We start from the raw sequence: 25,970 nt of genomic DNA on the forward strand, positions 1-25,970 counted from the left end.
CCTCTTTCGTCAAACACTAATTGCCCGATTTGGCAGAGGAATTAATCCTTTAAACGTACTCTGTAACTAAGAATAGGAAAGATGGAACATAAGATCGCAGAAAGTGATATTATTGAAAAGTGAAGGGCAAGTGTATTTTCAGCATATTGATACCTGATTGCTCACACTGGGTGTAACATGCAGGGAAATTTCAGGGAGGCAGACAGCAGAGTGTTGGTCTGTATGTGGACCATGTAGGGTGGAGATATAGCAGGGAGTCACCTGAATTTTAGTTTAGAGAAGGTATAAAGTCTCCCTCCCTGCTCGCCTATATTCTGTCTCTCTAAGTGCTCAGTCTGTGCACCAAAGGGATAGAAGGATAGAATTTGTACTATACTCTCTCCATCTCAGCTGTATCTGGCTAAAGGCTGTACAGAAACCTCACCTGTGCAGGTAATGTATTCCACAACTATTTACTTTCAAAGGTATGCTCTAGGTGCGAAAGACTTGGAAGGCTGCCACTCCTTTGCAGTAATCATAGGGTTAAAAGCTTATTATACTTATTGTAACATAAATCTGACTCAACCACCCTTATATAAGCGGGGCTGTACTTTGCTTTTTATTCAAAATGTAACACAAATCAGGTCAAAGGAATCTGTCTTTGGTATTTCCATGCTGGACAAAGACATCTTTTAACATCTTCAAATCTGACAAAAGAATGACTTACAGGGTTAGTTAATAATGTCAGAATTATTGGGAAAGCAAAGGGAATTTCAACTTTAAGGACAAAGTAGAAAGATTCCCCAAGTTGACTATTGTTCCAGCATGCCTACATTGGCCAAGAAATGTTACTCCAGAGCCCACTGTAGTGGTTATGATTCCAGTAGTTACCTGGCACCATTACTCGGCAATGGGGCAAACTCTTCTGCAACGGTTTGCCCTTTTACCTGGGTTCCACAGGGCAGCGAATCTCCTTTCAAGCAGAATTAACAACATTCGGCTTTTGCAGATCTGCAGAAGCCAAGCGTTGATCCTGCTGCTTGCTCATTGAATGAAAGCGTCAGCTGAGCCCTCATAGCCAATGAGTGAGTGACTGTGCACTCAATATGCACACGATTGACATTCGCCAGCCCGGAAACTCTGGCTAATAACTTAAATATCTCTCTATGTGCAGTGTTTCCTAATAAAAGCCTGCACATACAGACTTCAAGCTACTACTTTAAAACAGCGAAGTGTTCATGGTGTTTGTATTAACCCTTTAAATTTGAAATCCACTTTTAACTTACTGTAAATTATCTCTTTAATAAGTAATCATGCTACTCTCACCAATCCGTATATGATCACGGAGGCAGCTAACACTCGATCATTTGCTAAACTGTGAATTGAAAGTGAATGACAAATTTCAGGCCAAAATTGGAATAATTCTCCATCTAAGCTAAGTTTTCTGTTTAGCTATTTTGATCATAAAATATGAAATCCATTTTGAATTCCCATCATTTTATTCTTTATAACCATGTCTGTGTATCTCTGCATGACTCGTTGAGAAAGTAAATGTAGTTTACATGTTTACAAGACATATAGAGCAGCTAGGCAGCCTTAATTGTTGGAGTGGTTTGTGCAACCTTAAATCCTCACCATTTTCCATAAGCAATCCCCTACATCCCAGACCATAAACATAACACAGAAGCGGATACGGGTGAAGATAAGCTGCGGTAAATAAAATATATGATAGGTATCAGGGATTCCATGAAATGCCTTAGTTATGGGCACCTTATGAAGTCTTGTCCTCCCTTGCCTGAACATCTGCATTTCTCCACTCCAAAAGGAAAATCAAAAACGGCGGAGGCACAAACAGGGTGAGTACAACCAATGTGTCCAAAAAAGTAATCTTCAAAATTAATTCACTAAATATGGTGTGAGTCAAATGCTTTCTCTATCCTTTTTTTGTTTTAATACCTAATTGAATAAAAGGCGCCCAGATTAGTTCTGAACAGTCATTCATATGTTTATCCCAATTCTATAAAATCACTCGTTCTTCTAACGTTAACATCTAACAAAGTTAACAGAAGAATATTAAAAAGCCTGACTCAGAGCTGCAGGCGACATGTTGTAAATGTATAAATATTTTTTCTGCTGTAGAATCTATCTCCGTATATTTATATAATTATTGATTTCAAAATTGAAGGGACATAGAAGCACAAATCATATAAAATCAAAAAAATCATAAAAAATAAGTGAAATTTCTGTCCACATTCCATTGAAATGCTCCTGGGTATGTTGGGCTCCACCTCGACAAACACATCGCATCTTGGATCGAGGACAGTAATTCCAACCTTAAACAAACACTTCTAGTCTGGGTGTATGCATGAAAGTCTATGTATATTTAGTTGTACAAGCCTGAGTCAATGTGTTGATGCCAAAATAGTTAAGAGTGATTAAGTCAAAGTCGAGTTCCACATGCCCATACAAATATTTTGGAAGAAGGTGAAAATAGCTCATCTGATGTTCCAAGCTGAAATGGTGTGAATTGGAATAATTGAAAACCATTTAACATAAAACGGAGTGACTGTCTCCATAGCCTATTTGCATTGTAACCATGAGAATAACATTGTTTGAATGATTACACTTAATCAAGTGGCATGGATTTGTTTGCAAACTATATTATTCTGCGTGTTGTCTTCTTCCAATAAAGATTATTAGTTTTGTTGGTAACTAAACAGGATAATGTGGAACTGATTGGGCTGCAGTGGTCATGGAGCCTGGATTGTCCCTTCACCCCTGTTACTTTGGGGTCAATTCACTAAACATACATTTAGACACCGGATATACAAATTGCAGAATCTAGCTTAAAACAGCCAGGCAATGGCTATAGCTGACTGTTCTTGTCTGAACTTTGCAAATTTGATTTTAATTTTCCTACAATTTGCTTGTTGATGAATAAACCCCACTAAATAATCTTTGATACCGATGACACGCTGATAGGTAATGCACCTCTGATTAGTGATTGCCACTGATTATTTTTAATCAGAAATAATGTCCTAGGAGTGGCTGGGCTTATTGTCCTCTTCATATAATGTATTTAAAGAAACTGTCATGTACTAAATGACAGGATCCAATATTGTTCAGCTAATAGTGTTATCTATGCACTCACGCTAGTTGAAATGACTGCTAATGACTGGATAAGTACATATTTTAACAATGCAGTTTTTATCTCCTATTTCTGGTTGTGACGCATGCACATTTTAAAATATAATCAAACTTTCATTAAACTGGTTTAGCGGAGGTTGCACTAAAATACAACAACACATGTTTAAAGAGTGAGTTTATCACTTTGCGTAGGTTATGGTGCAAAGAGACAAAGTTGTAGTTTCTTTTTACAAATAATTGTTCACTGTGACTACATTTCCAGCAGTTTTTGGATTTTTATTTAAAACATTCAGTAAAACATGGGGTTCACATCCTAATAAAATGAACTACACATGACCGATTCAATTGAGGGTTAACTGAGATATATTTATGGCCATTGTGTTTTGTTTCGTTTTGTGTCTGTGTACGTTTATGTTTGTTTTGTTTTTGTGTTGTTGGAGTTTTTTGGGGGGGAAGGGGAGGGTTGTCTCCACCTTTAGAACATTAAGATATTTAATGTAAAATTATTTATTTGGTCGTTTTGATCGTTTTTGAGGTTGATTGTGTAAATCTCTACAGCAAAGTTTATACTTGGCTCTTGTTGTAATTACGGTACATGATGATCTCATGCATAACCATAAATGACCATGTAATATTACACACTCAAAATTGTGTATAAAAACAGATAAGTGACAAGCTTGTTTATTTTGTATGTTGATAATTAAAAATATATATAACCCCCAAAAAAACAAATGTACCATGCAAACGTAACACCATAATATTAATCCCATCACCACATCCGTGTACCTCCTCACCACAATCCCCTTAATCCCCTCACCCCAGCCCACAAATGCCCTCATCATCTCTAGCTCCACAACCACCTCTACCCATTTACATAAACTTTACATCATCCTAAAACCCATAAATTTTTCTCTCCATCTTCATAGTCCATCATCGCCTCATTTAACATTACCCCCATCATCATCATTACAAATCACTTTACCCATCACTCTCTTCCACACTTACATTACCCCCATCTATGGAAGTCTTCTATAACTTAGAATATGTTCTAAGGCAGGTATAGGCAACCTTCGGCACCCCAGATGTTGTGGACTACATCCCCCATAATGCTCTTACACCCATAATCCTGGCAAAGCATCATGGGAGGTGTAGTCCAAAACATCTTGAGTGCCGAAGGTTGCCTATGCCCGTTCTAAGGTTCCATCTCTTTATCTACTAGTGATCATGTTTTAAGGGTTTCTGAAGAATATACTCTGATTTCTTTATTAGTAGCAGACATTATGTTGTGAAAACATGACTGTTGATCCATATATCCATCCTCATCGTTGGCCCCAAATAAGACACTGGACACCTTCTATGGTGGATAAGGGCAATGGCCACAGCCTTATTAACAAACATAACCAATTTAACATTCTCCATAACCCTGTCAGCTGTTGGGCTTCGACGTGTTCCATTTCTCATCTGTGCTGTCCAGGAATCCCACCACTGTGATGTAGCCCCAGCACACGCTATGCCGCATCGGCATTGTACCCCCTGCAGACAGCATAGCTTCTATCCACAACTGCAACCCCAAAATGAAAATGTCCAGTCCAATCGGGGATCCGCATCTGTTCCTGCTGACTGGTAAGTCTCCTCCCCCAGCTTCTCCACAAACCCGTATAAAACTTTAAACATTAATAACAGTAATGCTTCCCATCCCAAGTTGTCTAGGGGGAAACTTGATTTGAGGCTCTCTAAAGCTGAAAACTAATGAGATGTTTTTATTTTAATGTTATGTCTGTCTGTTCTATGAGATAATTGATACATCTGCTTAAAATGTATACACCTGGATAGCAGTTTTTTTGTTTTCATACACTAATTTATCATTTTTTATTCTGTCTGTTTTCCAGAACCCAAGTGAACCATGGCACAGCTTCTCAGAGCCATTAGGAGTATTATTGCAACGTTTCACAGCTACAGCAGCGCTAGTGCCCCCTGCAACAAACTTAACATTGAAGAGTTCAACAACTTGATTCAGAAGGAGTTTGCCAATATTATTGAGGTATTGCTACTCAAATTGCCATGTGCTCAGTTTTAATGGGTGGTCTTTATACAGAGACCCCTATCATGCATCCATTATAGTAAATATGAAATAGTAGTTCAGGAAACAATGTATGGACTGTAGTGGTTATGGTGGCACCGTACAACTTTTAAGGGGAGAACCGTTTTTTCTAACAGTTCAATGCTTACCTGGGTTTCCTGGGAACACACGTTCTGGCACCACTTGATGGAATATTTTTAACAAATGGAAATTCATCTCCCACTTTATAAATATCAATTGAGTCCAACTTTGGACAAAACAAATTAGCTGAGTGTCAGCTAACACTATCAGCCAATGAATGCCATCCAAAGACAGACTGGACTCAAATAGATCATGTAGAATGTAACATCTGCTTTAGCAATATCAGTGATGAAGGTCTGGACTGATGAGGAAACCTGGTAAATGTCAAAACACCTGGGGGTCTCATAACACCATAACTGCTACAGGACACTGAACGGGTTATGGTACTTTGAGTAGCCCTTTATGCTTGAATAGGCAATGTTGATAGAAATCTTGATGTCTGTTCATGTGGCGTACATTTTGCATGATAGTTCATTTTATTGCAACCTAGTTCATATTTGTAACATTTTGAAAGTACAGATTCTCTTCTCTCTGTGCACACGCATGTACATTCTTCATACTGCAAGGCAGGACTTTTAATATGTTGCCAACCAACTTGAAGGAATAAATTAAGCCAAGAATTCTGCAGATCTGGCAACCTCGCTCCCAGCTTACACCTCCCAGATTGCTCATTCCCCAGAGAAAATTGTATAAACTAACTAAAACTGGATACGAGAACACTCTGAACACCTTGGCAGAAGACGTGACATAATTAGTTTGGATATAAATACAGGGCAGGGATATCATCTCGCTCAATTATTTAGTAGCACCCTCGGGTGGGATTGGGGCATGCTAGTGCACACTGCTGTAAAGGGTGCAGCATTTCGTGGTCAAATGGTTTACTAGTTTAAGGTGACCAAAAAACACGATTTAGTATTTATATATCACAAAGCATGATCTCCATATAGGCTTATTTTTTTAAAAAATTTTTTGTGACAGACAAAAATGCAAATATGACATAGGAGTTTTTCTGGATTTATTGGGTGTTCCCCAAAGCGTGTGGGTGTTGGCTCTCCTGGGTGTAACTGTTTAACCTATCACGTTAACACAATACAATAAATACTTGTGATTGTCCAGATAATGAAATACAATTCTTAAAGGGACACTCTGAGCATTATAACTACACATGAAGGAGATTTCTATCAATGTTCATCATATTCAAATATAGCTTTGCCTTGTGTCAGCACGGAGTGGGGGCCATACAGCTACAACATTTTTGCAGATCCCCACAGCTATATGTCTCCACTGCGTACTGACATCACAATTCATTATCATTTTCCCATGGCTTCTTAGGACAGAGTCTGTACGTGCACAGCCTTAAATAGCTGCATGCATGAAAAATACAATTAAGCTGACAGGCAAGCTACGAAAGGGTGCAATTTCCACGCAGACATTGTATCACCAATAATATCTTTGTATTTCCTTCTTATGCAAAGGCAGCACTACATTAGTGTTGTGCATTTTGTAGGTTTGATGACTTTGTGTTCAGCTACATCTTTCAAGAACGACAATATCCATTTCTTTACATATACTTGCCAAGAATTTCTGCAGTTATGTTATCAAACTTGGAAGGATCCCATTTCAGTTCTTAATAATAAACCTGTAATAATGTATTATTCTGGTGCATCGTACATGTCTCATTAATGTCCGTTTAGTAATAACATTCTAGGTTATTACATTTGGGGGGTTTTGTCTCCTGGCCCGTTTCCATGTTAGCACCAATTTCGGCTTACACCCTAGTAATATTTGGCTTCTTGCATGTTTTGCACGTAAATTGAATTTGTATTTGCTGATTTTGTGCACAGGATGCTTGCCAGTGAGTACAAATGCTCAAACTTGTGGGAATGTGGTGGGACTAACCTGGCATTAATGTACAAGTGCATGCTGTACTGACTGATAGCCTGTTAGCCCGACCCTGGGCTGCACATGCACACAGCACTTTTGAAGGATTCTAGGCATAGGCTTCAGTTACAGGAACATTCTAATTATAGAAAAACAAAAGTTTCTTTAAATCTGTAGTGTGTCATTGATAGACTAGAATATCGAGACCCTTTAAAAAAAAAAAATACAATTAAACTTACCTATAATTCTCCTACTGTGAAGTCATGACGCCTGATGACTATTGTCCTGACAGATACTTCTCAGGATTGTGGACTTACTGCCCATTCATATGAATTGGTATGGATTGAAGCAAGTGTGTAATCTCTGCCTTAGCCATACTTCCAGGTCGGGGCCAGGCTGTAGGTAGCCAGTTACACCTATCCATTGTTAAACTGCTCAAAATGGTTAAACAGTGAGTGGAGGGACAGTGCCAGGGGACTCCATGCACTATAACCAATTCAAACTTTTAATAGGACACAATAAAGAGTTAAAAAAGAAAAGCAACACACACCCAGATTATCATAAATAATTATTACATAATTAATTGTGCTGTTTACATTAAATATCATAAATCATGATTATGCTAAAAGCTAAATTGATTTGCATAATACCAAAATGCATGCAAATAGCAGTACTATTATGTTATGTATATAATTGTACTGTAGAATCATAATAATTTAATAATACAAGCTATATATAAATCCCTGTTAGTCCCTGTTAGTGCTGGGGAGATTAGAGTATCTTTTGATATATGATTGCCCTCTCTGTCACATGGTTCAACATTTAGTAGCCATATACAGAGCAGCTCAATGTGCCAAGCCTTCATAATGAGCAATATACCACTGTAACAGTTTGGTTGAACCTCTCGGTTAATCCACTACCCCTGTGATGTCACCAGCTACTAGGCTAGTCCTATTATTATCGAAAGAAAGTAGAGAAAAATATAATGTTTTAAACTAAACCTTGTCGATAAAAATGTGCTTTGGGCAGTTATATTAGCAATACCAACAGATTCCAAAGAGGGATACTTATTTTTTTTTCAATTTTACAATTTTTATTTTATTGGGGGTACAGAAAGGAAAAGGGGATAGGGGAAATTGCAGATAAGCCAGTGTATATCACATCTGTACATCGCGTTGTATTGCATAGTTTAAACAACACATGTGCAATCGCCTTTCTGTAACGTTAGGTGATCAACCTCGGTGTAATGTTGTTGAATCAGAGTGTGGGCGGAACGCAGGTGCCTGGTGTTGGGGCACAAGGCGGGGTGTCCTATGAAGGAATTAGGGTTGCTCGCATTTGTGCCCTTCCCCTCAACTCCTCCGCTCCTGTCACTAGTTTATTGCCACCTCTTTAGGCCTTTGTCCCGGAGGTCATACAGTACTATGTTTTATTGGGTTATTGTTCCCTCTTTCCCACCATGTGATATTCTGACGCTCGCGCCGCCGAGGCTGGTCATTCCTCGTTGCACTCCCATGTAGATGGATCATAACCCTTCCTTTTGTGGCTATCTACCGTGTGGGGTGGGGGGAGGGGGAAGTAACTGGGTCTAACAATGTAACTAGTATGTCTTCACTGGGATGTCTCAATCTGCTCAATCGTCTTCGATCTGTCTCTTTTGGCTACTGTAGGGAATTATCTAGGGACCCGTCCCTCTACATAAGCTGTCCAAAGTTCTTTTGCTGTGGTGCTCCCTGTACCGACTTTCAGTTGCTGCCACACTATTGTCTCATAGTCCAGTGTTGTGGAAACCAATGTGGTTACTTCCGCTATGGAGGGAATCGTTGGGGTTTTCCACTGACGTGCTAATAACGTGGAGCCCGAGGAGAGGATGATGAATGTTAGTTTAGATATACACCGTGGCATGTAAGGAGGTAAAAGTTTGAGTAAAAAGGTTTCAATCTTGTATTCTAAGATGCACCCTGTGGCCCCTCGTATCAACTCTTCTACTTGTTTCCAGTATGACTGGACCGAGGTGCATGTCCACCAGATGTGGAGCATTGTCCCCTCCTGGGTTAGGCACCTCCAGCATTTGTTACTCGTGTTTGGGTAAATTTTTTTGAGTCGTGCGGGTGTCATATACCACCTATAGAGTAATTTTCGGGCTGACTCAAGAAGGGAGGCGCACAAAGTGGGTCCCTTGTGGGTTGCGTAGATGCGGTTCCATTCATCCTGTGTGAGGTCCCTGCCTATGTCTTTGTGCCAATCTGATTGGAACCGCCACTTAGGTTCAGTGTTGTGTGCGGTAATCAGTTTGTAACATACCAACAGTGTTTTTTGGGTTGGGATTTGGTGTAGGCACATCCTCTCGAAGGTAGTGAAAGTGGTGTCGAATGTGGGTGTGGGATCATTGTCTTTGGTGTTGCTTATTAGTGTTTTGAGTTGCCAGTAGGAAAACGTTAGCCGCTGTGGTAGATTGTGTGTGGACTGTATGGTCGAGAGCGTGTGTATGCCTTGTGGGTTGCACAGTTGGTGTAGGTGCGTGAGGTTGCACGCCTTCCATGCTCTATGTGGGAATGTATCATTGCAGCGGTTAATTGTGTGTAGTGGCGTTGCCAGGGACCACGGCCTGGCGGAGCAAAGCGTGTCTCTGTGATTATCCCACATGTAATGCAGAAGTTTAGTGGTGGGCAGAGTGCTTAATGGTATGCGCCGCAGGTGTTTGGGTATACACATGGTCGCCGCGAGGTCTGCTGTCCCACTGCAACTGGCCTCTATCTCTATCCATTGGGGGGGTATGAGTTGGAGTGCATAACCAGGACGTTAGCTGTTTGTGTTGCCACATAATACGCCTTAAGGTTTGGGAATCCGAGACCCCCTTTGTCTGACGGTCTCATGAGTAGTGTTCTAGGGACCCTTGGATGTTTCCTCCCCCCAAACTGAATTTAACAGACTAGATTGTAGTCTTTGTAGGTATGTCTGTGGCAGGGGTATCTGCAGGGAGCGGAACATGTAGAGGATTTTCGTAGGGTTGTCATTTTGATAGCCGCTATTCGGCCCAACCATGATAGAAATTTATTCTGCCATGAGTGTAGTATATGCTCTACCTCTTTGGCTAATTTAATATAATTAGTAGCAAAGAGGTTCGTGTGTTTTTTTGTTAGTTTTACGCCCAAGAATGTTAGGAAGTCATCTCTCCAGTCGTAGTGGAATGTAAGTCGATACCTCTGCTCCTCCTCTTTGGAGATGTTTATGCACATGGCCTGAGTTTTAGTTAGGTTTAACTGGTAATATGATTGTCTGCTGTAGTCTCGTATTTCTTTGTGTAGGTTTGGGAGTGATATTGATGGGTTGGTCAGGGTGAGTAGGATGTCATCCGCAAACAAGTTAAGTTTATATTCTTTGCCTCCTATGGTGACCCCTTTAATATCCTGGTTTGCTCTAATAGCTATTGCTAGCGGCTCCAAGGCAAGCACATAAAGCATTGGGGAGAGGGGGCAGCCTTGTTGCGTGCCATTGGTAATCGTGAAGGGGGTGGAACTAAATCCAGAGTTTAACACTGTAGCTGATGGGGAACTGTATAGGGCCTTCACCACATTAAGGAATTCGGGGGGGAATCCATATCCGCATAACACGTCCCGCAGAAACCGCCAGTTCAGGCGGTCAAACGCTTTTTCTGCGTCTAATGAGAGGAGTGTACTTTGTGTTTTGGAGCGGTCGAGGTAATGTAGGATGTCTAGTACCTTCCTCGAGTTGTCTGGACCTTGTCTGCCTGACACGAACCCCACTTGGTCTGTAGAGATCAGACCCGGCAAGATGGTTTTAAGTCTCTCTGCGTATATCTTAGCGTACAGTTTTGCATCTGCGTTTAGCAGGGAGATGGGTCTGAAGCACGCAAACGTTCACACACATGGCGAGCAATCCACATTAAGGAATAAGCAATGGTGGAGCGATCACGTTTGCGTGCTAGGGCATGATGACCATCCCTGTAACCACTGGGATATGTCCCCTTTCCACTCCCCACCCTCCCATTCAGTCCCCTTAGTTCAAACCTTTGACCATGGACCTCAACCCGTAATTGTCCCGTAATGTTCACTGCACCATCCGCCGGGCATGTCTCCTCGTTTTAGCTGTCTTCCACTCCCCTTTCGTTCTAACACTGCGAGGTTGGCTCGTGGGTGGGTTTTTCACTTCTATGCCCCATGTTTGGAGAAGATCAATGCCCTCTGTGTGGGATGCGACCATGTGCGTCTTGCCGTCCTTGTTGATGAGCAGCTTAACCGGGTATCCCCAGCGATATTGGAAGTTGTGCTGGCGTAGAGTTTCTGTAATGCTTCTGTATGTCCGTCTTCTCCTCAGGGTCTCGGCGGACAGGTCCGTGTAGATGTGTATATCTTTAAACTTCTCCATTGCCGTGCTGTTGGTCCGGTGGGCCCTCAGAATCTGTTCCTTGACGTGAAAGTAAAAGCTGCGTGGACTGTGTTTTGCATTTTGTGTGCAAGGTCGTCCAGCATTTGCTGCAGGATCTGCTTGTTTACTGCCATTCCCGCTGTGCGCTCACTGTCCGTGTCGGACTCGGCACCATCTTGGGCCTGCTGGCTCGCAGGTTTGTGTTGAGGTGTGCGGGCTGCAAAGAAATCCGCTTTTTCCTTGGCGTCCGCCGCTTTTTTCGAGTTTTTTTCGAGCGGTATTGCGACATCCTTAAGGGTGACCATGGTAAGTTTTTTGCAGAATTGAAGCTTGTAATCATGCTTTTAACGAGCCTTGTCGGCGGAGCTCGTTCAGTCTGCGACCATCCGGCTCGGGTTCCGGCCACGCCCCCCGAGGGGGATACTTATTTTAAGATTTTTTTAAAAAAAATATTAAGCAGGTCTACTGTAGGTATATTGGGTATTTTAATTAAAAAATAATGTTTCTAAGGAAATTTTTATATATAACTTGCAGTTCATGCTTCTACTTTTTTGCCAAGTTTAAGAATTACCACAACTCCTTTAATTTATTTTCTTTATACCAGTGACACATTCTCCAATTCTCAGTCAATGGGAAGTGTAAACTCTCAGGCACTGTTGCATTGCCTAATATGTAATGTCATATTTGATCAAAAATAACAATGTTTTTTTACATTTAGGATTCGAACAATCCTCAAACTATTACGAATATCCTACATTCCCTGGATCAAAACAATGATGGAGCAGTAGATTTTGAAGAGTTTCTTGAGCTAGTGTCAAAGGTTGGACTAGCGTATTACGAGGCTCTGGAAAGTAAAGGAAAATGTACTATATGCGAGGAAATCAAAGAAGCAGCCAAAGTAAAAGAAGAAAGATCTGGTAAAAATTCAGCAACAGTAATGACTAAAGAGGCCCAAAAACATGACCAAGAAAAGGAAGGACTAAAGGATCTGCCTCGTGAAAAACAAGATTCAGCACAATCACAGATACAGAAATCAGATTCAACACAAACAGGACAAAATCAAGCACAAGCTTTGCAAGATTTTCCTCAAAAACATGAATTGCCCAAGGAACAAAGCAAGTATTCCAAATATGATCAACCTCCAAAACAAACCAGCTCCCAAACACTGGAGACAGCCCCAGATCAAAGTTTATTTGTTCAACCAGATCAAACCAAGAAACTGGAACATATTCAGAAGACTAAACCCACTCAGAAACAAGACCCATTGCAAAAACAAGATCTAGCACAGATACCAGACCCAACACAGGAAAATGACCTATCTTGGACAAAATTAACACAGAAACAAGACACAACACAAAAGCAAGACACATCCCAGAAGCAAGATCAAATAAAGAAACCAGAAGAGACTCCAAAACACAATTTACCAGAAACAAAATACCCAGAACAGCAGCATGAACAATTTCAGTCACAAGATACAAAAAAGAAACAAGACCCATGGCAAAAACAAGTTCCAACTCAAAAGCAAGATCTCACACAGAAACCAGATTTAAAACAGAAAGATGCTTCTCAGAAACAAGATCCAGCACAGAAAGAAAAGCCATCTCAGAAGCAAGACACAACAGAAACCCAATATTCTTCACAGAAAAAAGAACAAACTCCAAAACTAGATTCCTCACATAAACAAAATCAAACACCAAAACAAGATTTTCAACAGAAAGAAGACATTTCTCAGAAACAAGACCGGTTGGAGAAACAAGATCACACTCCAAAACAAGACCAAACACAGAAAGAAGAACCCTCTCAGAAACAAGACACGACAAAGAAACAAGACACAGCACAGAAACAAGACCAGACACCAAAACAAGATTTGAAACAGAAAGATGCCATTTCTCAGAAACAAGACCCAGCACAGAAAGAAGCCCCATCTCAGGAACAAGACGTAAAGAAACAAGAGCCAGCACAAAAACAAGATACAACAAAGAAACAAGACTCATCACTGAAACATGATTTAACACAGGAACAAGATATAAAACAGAAAGATTACATTTCTCAAGACCCACTACAGAAAGAAAAAACATGTCAGAAACATGACACACAGCAGACACAAGACCCAGCACATAAATCAAAACAAGATTTAAAACAGAAAGATAACATTTCTCAAAAACAAGACCAAGCACAGAAAGAACCTTCTCAGAAACAAGACACAACAAAGAAACAAGACCCATTGCAGAAACAAGATCAAACTCCAAAACAAGATTCAACACAGAAACAAGATACAAAACAAAAAGATAACATTTTTCACAAACAAGACCAATTACAGAAAGAAAAAACATGTGAGAAACAAGACACACAACAGAAACAAGACCCAGCACAGAAACAAGATGAAACACCAAAACAAGATTTAAAACAGAAAGATATAATTTCTCAGAAAAAAGAGCCAGCAAGTAAAGATGAACCTTCTCAGAAACAAGACACAACAAAGAAACAAGACCCATCATCGAAACATGATCAAATTTCAAAACACGATTTAACACAGAAACAAGATTTAAAACAGAAAGATTGCATTGTTCAGAAACAAGACCCAGCACAGAAAGAAGCACCATCTGAGAAACAAGACACAAAGAAACAAGAATCAGTACAAAAGGAATCACAATATCAGAAACATGATAACACTGCAAAACAAGATACCACACCTAAACAAGATTTAAAACAGAAAGATGGCAGTTTTCAGAAACAAGACCCACTACTGAAAGAAATAACATGTATGAAACAAGACACAAAACAGAAACAAGACCCAGCACAGAAACAAGATGAAACCCCAAAACAAGATTTCAAATGGAAAGATAGCGGGTCTCAGAAACAAGATCCATTACAGAAAGAAGAACTATCTCAGAAACAGGACACAACAAAGAAACAAGACCCATCACTGAAACAAGATCAAGCACCAAAACAAGATTTTAAACAGAAAGATTACATTTCTCAGAAACAAGACCCAGCACAGAAACAAGACCAGACTCCAAAACAAGATTTAACACAGAAACAAGATGTAAAACAGAAAGATGAACTTTCTCAGAAACAAGACCCACTACAGAAAGAAAAATCATTTCAGAAGCAAGACACAACAAAGAAACAAGACACAGCAGAGAAACAAGATCAAATACCAAAACAAGATCTTAAACAGAAATATGACATTTCTTGGAAACAAGATCCAGCACAGAAAGAAGCACAATCTGAGAAAAAAGACCAATCTTCAAAACAAGATTTAACACAGAAACAAGATGTAAAACAGAAAGATTACATTTTTCAGAAACAAGACCCATCACAGAAAGAAGAACTTTCTCAGAAACAGGACACAACAAAGAAACAAGACCCATCACTGAAACAAGATCAAACACCAAAACAAGATTTAAAACAGAAAGATGACATGTCTTGGAAACAAGACCCACTACAGAAAGGAAAATCATGTCAGAAACACGACACAGCAGAGAAACAAAATCAAATACCAAAACAAGATCTTAAACAGAAAGATGACATGTCTTGGAAACAAGACCGCGCACAGAAAGAAGCACCATCTGAGAAACAAGACTCAAAGAAACAAGAATCAGTACATAAAGAACCACAATCTCAGAAGCAAGACCCAGCACAGAAACAAAATGAAACTCCAAAACAAGATTTAACACAGAAGCAAGATGTAAAACAGAAAGATGACATTTTTCAGAAACAAGACCCACTACAGAAAGAAAAATCATTTCAGAAGCAAGACTCAACAAAGAAACAAGACACAGCAGAGAAACAAGATCAAATACCAAAACAAGATCTTAAACAGAAATATGACATTTCTTGGAAACAAGATCCAGCACAGAAAGAAGCACCATCTGAGAAAAAAGACCAATCTTCAAAACAAGATTTAACACAGAAACAAGATGTAAAACAGAAAGATTACATTTTTCAGAAACAAGACCCATCACAGAAAGAAGAACTTTCTCAGAAACAGGACACAACAAAGAAACAAGACCCATCACTGAAACAAGATCAAACACCAAAACAAGATTTAAAACAGAAAGATGACATGTCTTGGAAACAAGATCCCGCACAGAAAGAAGCACCATCTGAGAAACAAGACCCAGCACAGAAAAAAGACCAAACTCCAAAACAAGATTTAACACAGAAACAAGATGTAAAACAGAAAGATTACATTTTTCAGAAACAAGACCCACCACTGAAAGAAATAACATGTAAGAAACAAGACACACAACAGAAACAAGACCCAGCACAGAAACAAGATGAAACACCAAAACAAGATTTAAAACAGAAGGATAGCATTTGTAAGAAACAAGACCCACTACAGAAAGAAGAACTTTCTCAGAAACAGGACACAACAAAGAAACAAGACCCATCACTGAAAAGAGATCAAACACCGAAACAAGATTTAAAACAAAAAGATGACATTTCTTGGAAACAAGACCCAACACAGAAAGAAACACCATCTGAGAAACAAGACTCAAAGAAACAAGAATCAATACATAAAGAAGCACAATCTCAGAAACAAGATCCAGCACAGAAACAAGACCAAACTCCAAAACACGATTTAACACAGAAGCAAGATGTAAAACAGAAAGATGACATTTTTCAGAAACAAGACCCACTACTGCAAGAAATAACATGTAAGAAACAAGACACACAACAGAAAGAAGACCTAGCACAGAAACAAGATCAAGCATCAAAACGAGATTTAAAACAGAAAGATGACATTTCTCAGAAACAAGAACCATTACAGAAAGAAGACCTTTCTCAGAAACAGGACACAACAAAGAAACAAGACCCATCACAGAAAAGAGATCAAACACCGAAACAAGATTTAAAACAAAAAGATGACATTTCTTGGAAACAAGACCCAACACAGAAAGAAGCACCATCTGAGAAACAAGACTCAAAGAAACAAGATTCAGTACAGAAAGAAGCACGATCACAGAAACAAGACCCATCACAGAAACAAGACCAAACTCCAAAACACGATTTAACACAGAAACAAGATGTAAAACAGAAAGATGAAATTCTTCAGAAAAAAGACTTACTACTGAAAGAAATAACAAGTAAGAAACAAGACCCAGCACAGAAACAAGATGAAACACCAAAACAAGATTTAAAACAGAAGGATAGCATTTGTCAGACACAAGGCCCATTACAGAAAGAAGATCTTTCTCAGAAACAGGACACAACAAAGAAACAAGACCCATCACTGAAAAGAGATCAAACACCAAAACAAGATTTAAAACAGAAAGATGACAATTCTTGGAAACAAGGCCCAGCACAAAAAGAAGCACCATCTGAGAAACTAGACTCAAAAAAACATGAATCAGTACAGAAAGAGGCACAATCTCAGAAACAAGACCAAGCACAGAAACAAGATCAAACTCCAAAACAATATTTAACACAGAAACAAGATGTAAAACAGAAAGATGAACTTTTTCAGAAACAAGATTCACTACTGAAAGAAATAACATATAAGAAACAAGACACACAACAGAAACAAGACCCATCACAGAAACAAGATGAAACACCAAAACAAGATGTAAAACAGAAAGATATACTTTCTCAGAAACATGACCCATCACAAAAAGAGCTCTCTCAGAAACAGGACACAACAAAAAAACAAGACCCATCACTGAAACAAGATGAAACACCAAAACAAGATTTAAAAAAGAAAGATAGCATTTTTCAGAAACAAGACCCACTACTGAAAGAAATAACATGTAAAAAACAAGACACACAACAGAAACAAGACCCAGCACAGAAACAAGATGAAACACCAAGACAAGATGTAAAACAGAAGGATGACATTTCTCAGAAACAAGACCCACTACAGAAAGAAAAATCAGGTCAGAAACATGACACAGCAGAGAAACAAGATCAAATACCAAAACAAGATTTAACACAGAAACAAGATGTAAAACAGAAAGACAACATTTTTCAGAAACAAGACCCACTACTGAAAGAAATAACAAGTAAAAAACAAGACACAACAAAGAAACAAGATCCATCACAGAAACAAGATGAAACACCAAAACAAGATTTAAAACAGAAGGATAGCATTTGTCAGACACAAGACCCATTACAGAAAGAAGACCTTCCTCAGAAACAGGACACAACAAAGAAACAAGACCCATCACTGAAAAGAGATCAAACACTAAAACAAGATTTCAAACAGAAAGATGACATTTCTTGGAAACAAGGCCAAGCACAAAAAGAAGCACCATCTGAGAAACTAGACTCAAAAAAACACGAATCAGTACAGAAAGAGGCACAATCTCAGAAACAAGACCAAGCACAGAAACAAGATCAAACTCCAAAACAAGATTTAACACAGAAACAAGATGTAAAACAGAAAGATTACATTTTTCAGAAACAAGATCCACTACTGAAAGAAATAACATATAAGAAACAAGACACACAACAGAAACAAGACCCATCACAGAAACAAGATGAAACACCAAAACAAGATGTAAAACAGAAAGATATAATTTCTCAGAAACATGACCCATCACAGAAAGAGCTCTCTCAGAAACAGGACACAACAAAAAAACAAGACCCATCACTGAAACAAGATGAAACACCAAAACAAGATTTAAAACAGAAAGATAGCATTTTTCAGAAACAAGACCCACTACTGAAAGAAATAACATGTAAAAAACAAGACACACAACAGAAACAAGACCCAGCACAGAAACAAGATGAAACACCAAGACAAGATGTAAAACAGAAGGATGAAATTTCTCAGAAACAAGACCCACTACAGAAAGAAAAATCAGGTCAGAAACATGACACAGCAGAGAAACAAGATCAAATACCAAAACAAGATTTAACACAGAAAGACAACATTTTTCAGAAACAAGACCCACTACTGAAAGAAATAACAAGTAAGAAACAAGACACAACAAAGAAACAAGATCCATCACAGAAACAAGATGAAACACCAAAACAAGATGTAAAACAGAAAGATATAATTTCTCAGAAACATGACCCATCACAGAAAGAGCTCTCTCAGAAACAGGACACAACAAAAAAACAAGACCCATCACTGAAACAAGATGAAACACCAAAACAAGATTTAAAACAGAAAGATTACATTTCACAGAAACAAGACCCACTACAGAAAGAAAAATCATGTCAGAAACATGACACAGCAGAGAAACAAGATCAAATACCAAAACAAGATCTTAAACAGAGATATGACATTTCTTGGAAACAAGACCCAGCACAGAAAGAAGCACCATCTGAGAAACAAGACTCAAAAAAACATGAATTAGTACAGAAAGAAGCACAATCTCAGAAACAAGACCCAGCACAGAAACAAGATCAAAAAGAGAATCAGAAAATTAAACAGAAACAAGATTTAAAGCAAAAAGACATCTCTGAAAAACAAGACCCAGCACATAAACAAGACCAATCTCAGCATAAAGATCAAACTCTGAAAGAAGACCCAAAACAGAAACAAGACTCATCTAAAAAACAAGATACCGAGCATAAGCAACACCAAACACAAAAACAAGACATTTCCCTCAAACAAGATTCAAACCAGAAACAAGACCTAACATGGAAATGGGACACAACACAGATACAAGAAACATCTCAAGAACAAGACCCTGCAAAGAAGCAAATACCAAAGCAGATACAGGATCGACTACAGAAACAAGATTTAAAACAGAAAGAATTCTTTAAAAAGCAAGACCAGACACAGAAACAAGGACAATCTCATGAAGAAGACAAAACTCAGAAGGAAGATCAATCTAAAAAACAAGACATTTTTCTGAAACAGGATCCAATACAGCATCAAGATGTTTATCAGAAACAAGAATCACCCCAAAAAGAAGAGCCCAGACAGAAACAAGAACCATTTCAGAAAGAAAACTTAATTCTGAAGCAAAAACAAGCAAAGGAAAAAGATATTTCCCTGAAAGAAGACCTAACACATAAAACAGATTTAAGATGGAAATATGATAGAACACAGACCCAAGAACCATCTCAACAAGATTCAACACAGAAACCAGGACCATCTGATAAACAGGACACAACTCAAAAGGAAGATCAAACCCAGAAACAGGATCCAACACAGAAACAAGATAAATCTCAGACACAGGACACAACTCAGAATCAAGCTCAAACAAAAAAACAAGGTGAAACTCATAAACAAGACATTTCTCAGAAACAAGATCTAACACAGAAGCAAGAACTATCTCAGAAACAAGAACAAACACAATATCAGCATCCGACACAGAAGCAAGAAGCATCTCGTAAACCAGATTCAGCTCAAGATCAAAACCAACCACAAAAACAAGACATTTCCTGGAAGCAAGATCCAAAACAAAAGCAAGATCCAACATGGAAATATTGTGCAACACAGACACAAGAACTATCTCAAAAACAGGACCCCACACAGATACACGATCTACAGAAGAAACAGGATTTAACACAGAAACAAGATTTAAAACAGAAAGAAGACATTTCTCAGACACAAGACCCATTTCAGAAAAAAGACTCATCTAAGAAACTGGATTTTTTTAAAGAATCATCTCAGACACCAGACACCGCCCAGAAAGAAGACCAAAAACTTGCAACAGTGACACAAGAAACACAAAAACAAGATCAATGCCAGAAAGAAGACACAGTACAGAATCAAGAGTCATCGTGTAACTATGATATCATTGGGAAACAAGACCCATCTGAGAAACAAGTTCCAACACCAAAACATGACCCAAACAAAAAACAAGATGAAACACAGAAACAAGACCCAGCATTGAAACAAGATGTAAAATGTAAATCTGACACAATACAAAAACACAAACTATTTGAAAGTCAAGAAGGCATTTCTCATAAACAAACAGACACAACTCAGATTCAAGACATTCCTCTGAAACAAGACCCACTTAAGAAACAAAATGAAAATAAGATTGAAATCTTATCTCAGACACAACATCACACATCCACACAAGACCAAACACAGAAACAAGACCTAAAATGTAAATCAGATGCAGCACAAAAGCAAGACCCAATTCAGGTGCAAGACCCAACAAAAAAATACGATCCACCACAGAAGCAAAATCAGAGTGAAGAGACAACCACAAAGAAAACGGAACGCCATGAAACTCATTATGTATTTCAAACGCAAGACAATTTACCACATGATCCTATGCAGAAACCACAAGATGTAAAAGGAGAACAGATGTTCCAAATGCCTCAGCAATCATCACATTTTGGGGAGCACTGGCAGTGGCATGAAGTAAATTTACCTTCCAGTTATTACCAAGTACATCAATTAGAACACAAGCCACCCCAGCAATCAATCCACGAAAAGGTAAACACATCTTGGCCTGTGAATGAGCAGCAGTTTAACACAAATTTAAATCCTGGTGCTAGTTTAATGCATCAAGATAATGTGCAGCAGCAGCAAAAGAAGGAACAGACACACATAGAAAATCCACTATACGCTCTCTCACAGCAGTCTCCAAAACTACTAAGGAACCGTGAGTCTGTCCAGCACACTGAATCTTGGCATTCCACCACACCTCAACAGCCTTCACTGAAACCAGAAGAAAAATCCAACATCCAGCAAAACCCCACTGCCCAAGGAGCTCAAGGAACAATGCAAACAAGTACTTCCTCAGACACACAAACAAGTCCTACATCAAAGGAGGAAAAAAATAAATCGAGCCAAAAAGGCTTCAAATGGCCATGGCAGTGATCACCCATCTATAGGTAACTGAATTTGTGGTATCTCAATCTGCCTCCTATTATCTCATAAACACTCTATCTTCAAGTTGGCTTACCAAAGCTAGTAGCAGTATCAACTCTTGGTCTCAATGTTAAAATAAATAATGTTGCTTATTTGACCAAAGATTCTAAAAGCCAGTCTTAAAGACCCCAGTAGACATAGTTTTAATTTTCTCATTGTTTGAGCAGATATAACCTAGTCTGAATGCCTGTGACACTGACTGAACTGCCTTTTATTTTAGTATGACACCCTTTTTTAATAGTTCTGATAAAGACAAACGCAATTATGTACAAACAGCACCTTCTGTCCTAATTAGAACAGGAACATGCTCTTGTACTAATAACATAATGCAAACTCTTCCATTCTAGGAGATGAATTTTATTTTATGAATGCACTAAAATTTAAAGAATTGCAAAAGACTTGACATAGCAGTAGTAAGAGGGAAGTGCTCATGCCATTGTACAGAGCACTGGTGAGACCTCACTTTCTAGTATTGTACGCAGTACTGGAGACCGTATCTTCAGAAGGATATTGATACCTTAGAGAGAGTTCAGAGAAGGGCTACTAAACTGGTTCATGGATTGCAGGATAAAACTTACCAGGAAAGGTTACAGGATCTTAACATGTATAGCTTGGAGGAAAGACGAGACAGGGGTGATATTATTATTATTACTGGTATTACTTTATATAGCGCCAGCATATTCCATAGCGCTTTACAATATTATCAAAGGGGGAGATTTAACAATAAATTAGACAATTACAAAAACTTACAGGAACAATAGGTTGAAGAGGACCCTGCTCAAACGAACTTAAAGTCTATAGGAGGTGGGGAGTAAAACCCAACAGGACAGGAGGTAGCAATCAAACAAGGTGGAGTGAAGCAGAGCTGGAGGTAGAGAATAGAGTGCTGCCCTTTAGGTGAGAGCAAGGGACAGGTATGTGAGGTAGAGGTTACTCTGGGAGGCCATAAGCTTTCCTAAGGAGTTGGGTTTTGAGGCACTTTTTAAATGATTGAAGACCAGGGGAGAGCTTGATGGTCGTAGGCAGGCTATTCCAAAGGAAAGAAGCCACCTGCGAGAAGTCCTGCAAGCATGAGTTGGCTGTACGGGTGCAAGCAGTATACAGGAGAAGGTCATGGGCAGAGCGGAGAGACCGAGAAGGGGCATACCTGCGGATCAGTGAAGTAATAAAGGAGGGGCTAGAATTGGTCAGTGATTCATAGGTGTGGATTAGTACCTTGAATTGACTCCTATAGGATAGAGGAAGCCAATGTAAGGACTGACAGAGTGGAGAGCTGTGAGAGGAGCGACAGGAGAGGAAAATCAGTTTAGCTGCAGCATTCATTACAGACTGTAGCAGGGCAATACGACTTGTGGGAAGACCTGTTAGGAGAGATTTACAATAATCCATGCAAGAGATTACTAGAGCATGGCCAAGCTCCTTAGTAGCAACTTGTGTGTGAAAGGGGCAGATGCAGATGTTTTTTAAGGTGGAATCTACAGGACTTGGTAACAGACTGGATGTGAGGCTCAAATGTGAGGCCAGAATTAAGTATAACACCATATGATAGAAACATTTAAATACATAAAGGGAATCAACACAGTAAAGGAGGAGACTATGTTTAAAAGAAGAAAAACTACCACAACAAGAGGACATAGTCTTAAATTAGAGGGACAAAGGTTTAAAAAATAATATCAGTTAGTATTACTTTACTGAGAGGGTAGTGGATGCATGGAATAGCCTTCCAGCTAAAGTGATAGAGGTTAACACAGTGAATGAGTTTAAGCATGCATGGGATAGGCATACGGCTATCCTAACTATAAGATAAGGCCAGGGACTAATGAAAGTATTTCGAAAATTGGGCAGACTCAATGGGCCGAATGGTTCTTATCTGCCATTGCATTCTGTTTTTATTTTTCTATATATCCAGGTTCCCACATTGCTGTAGTTGACTGAGAGGTTACAGCTTGTGAATTGCTATTTTATATCATTCTCTCTGGCTATATATTTTTAATGCTCCTAAAACTGTTTCCAGTTCTTACCTTCGATTTTATTGTGTCTAACTGCTCGAAGATATTTTTATGATCACACTTATATCATCCGTAACTCTGCGTTTATGGGATTTGACTATTACAAATATACAGAATATTTAAGAACAATTCATGAGATTCTTCAGACTCTAAGACTAATGTAACACTCCAAAATGATTTGGCAAGTTAGTATATTGAAGGAGCTCTGTCAGTTCATAATTCAAGGCATTGGCTTCTGAAAACCATTTTGTTTAAATTATTTTCTCCTAACACATAAATATTCTACAATCTACTAAATAGAATGGATTTGCGAATCTTTATTGCAGTATATGTTTTTACATGGGTGACTAACCTAAAACACCAACATAGTTATATACTAAAATGTGAATTGTCAGGAACTGAAAGTGAATTCAAACTGAATTTCAAAGTTTGGGCCAAAACGGCCGACTTAGAAAAAAAAAATCCATATTTTTAATAAAAATAAAATTTTGGCTTAAAATTTTAAACTCACTCTGAATTCCTGACAATTCTCACTTTAGTAAATATCTGTCAAAATTGCATCATATGCTATGTTTCTATATTAAATAGTTCAGTTTCTGGATATTTTATCTAGTGTTAGATATCCTTTTTATTGAACAATGATTTATATTGGTTTCTCTATTTTTCTCTAGGTATATCTGGACCTACTATTAGAACCCTAAACCATCTTATATCTCAACAACTATACAAGAATTTAATGTGGTGTACTTAATTATAGCCAAGCACAAACCTATTGTTGTATTTATGGTGCAAGAAGTGTTTTTATAAAAAGCTTGAAATCAGCCAATGCTTGGGCCCTCTGCTGGCACGGGTTTGTTTTGTGTGCAGTCTATATTAGCTTGCTTGTTTACCTTCATCTAATAAAGCAAATTACCCATGTTGGTAAACCAATAATAAACCTTAATGTGTGCTTTATTCCTTCGCTGGAGTCTGAAATTTAATATTAGAGAACTTGTCTCCTCTTTTCTACACAAAAGCCCCTTTTTATAAAGGTAACTTGGGTCTAGGGTGACCAGGTCGTTATTTATCAATTATTTTTATCTCAGTGAGATCTAAAAGAAACTGCTATTAATTTCACATCTGGAGTTATTGATTTATGCACACTGCCCGGCAGGACTTTTAAACTGTGAATGCAGGGATTACACGTTTCCAGCAATAACGTGGCAAATTGACAGCTCTGTCTGGATAAGAACCAATAGTCACGGGTTTAATGAAAGCATAACAAGTACCCCTGGTAAAATTATTGCTTAAAGAGACCAAAGCACCTAAGACAATATGGCTTAAGGGGACATTATAGTGACCAGAACAAGTGCTTAATGCAGTTGTTCTGGTGAGTATAGACTGTCCCTGCCGGCATTTTATTGTAAGCACTGCCTTTTCAGAGAAAAGGCACTGTTTACATTTCTGCCTAGGGACAACTCCTGTGGCCACACCCCAGACGGCCACTAGAAGTGCTTCCTGGGTCAGTGCTGCACATTGGATTGGCTGAGATCTCAGCCACGGAGGCAGAGCGAGAGCAAAGCCAGTGCGGCATACCCGTGTGGCGCTGGAATAAAAGTACATTTATTACCTCTTTAAAGGGATCAGGGCGAGGGTGGGAAAGCAACCTACATGGTGTTTTTAACACTATAGAGTCAGGAATATCTACACCAAAGAACAAGTAACAGATGGCGCTCAATACACGTCTAAAAAAACTTAAAACCTTAGAAGCAGCTCCCTTATAATGTGCAATAGCTCATAAAACACTAAAAATACAATAATACAGAAAAAAGGGTGTGCTGTGTCTTTAAGACAAAAAATGTGCAATATTTATTTAAAAGCACTCTGGTGCTTGTGGCAATTCACAGTCTCTATCTTATAAGTGTGATATTATTGCATACACTGGTGTAAATACAAACAAGGTGCAAAAGTGCAAGTACCACTGATATACCAGTGTTATAGTGAAACAAAAGGAAATAGAATAAATATAATAAACGGAGCGTATACAATACCCAGCTGTATATACCCTGGATCAGGTTACTCCGAATTACATGTACATATGTATAAAAAGCAAAAAGAGATACATAGTGTGATACAGTACAACAAATTGTAATTCGGAAACAATATAGAGACAATATATTAATATATTGTCTCCATATTACAATTGTAGATTATGCTAGCTTTAGTGTACCTATAATCTTAATTTTATTAATGACAGGAGGCCAGTATTTGCTTACGTCTCGAATTACTAGAACTCCACAGCAGCACAGAAAAAACAACCAATCAGAAAAAAGTTAGGTACTATAAAACTCCCCTCCCCATGCATCATTTCCTCTTTCAAGCTGCGACAAAACAGAATAAAAGGCAGAAAACATAATGGGGAAGAAACGAAGTCCTAGATACGATGAATACAACAATGTCCACCACCCGAGAAGAACTGCCAAACCAGATAGTGATGGACTGTAAACTGAAACGAGAGAAAAAACAGAATCGACAGGTTGATTATCCAATGAAAGGCACTCTGAATAAAACATGTGTGCACCCAATGTAGCAACCAATATTACCTTAAAATGTAAATATCCCAACCCCACTTATG

At 38.7% G+C, this 25,970-nt stretch overlaps 1 protein-coding gene across 1 annotated transcript; it reads left to right on the forward strand.

The window, feature by feature from the left end:
- Window positions 1–332: 332 nt before the first annotated feature.
- On the forward strand, window positions 333–24,281 carry TCHH (trichohyalin). Its single transcript, XM_063439301.1, has 5 exons — window positions 333–432; window positions 5,016–5,167; window positions 12,276–13,425; window positions 14,404–21,310; window positions 24,028–24,281. The coding sequence occupies exons 2-4, from the start codon at window positions 5,030–5,032 to the stop codon at window positions 21,294–21,296; spliced, it is 8,181 nt and encodes a 2,726-aa protein (XP_063295371.1). The 5' UTR covers window positions 333–432; window positions 5,016–5,029; the 3' UTR covers window positions 21,297–21,310; window positions 24,028–24,281.
- The last annotated feature ends 1,689 nt before the right edge of the window (window positions 24,282–25,970 follow it).

The sequence above is a fragment of the Pelobates fuscus genome, chromosome 13 (genome assembly GCF_036172605.1).
Source record: "Pelobates fuscus isolate aPelFus1 chromosome 13, aPelFus1.pri, whole genome shotgun sequence".
Taxonomy (NCBI): Eukaryota; Metazoa; Chordata; class Amphibia; order Anura; family Pelobatidae; genus Pelobates; species Pelobates fuscus.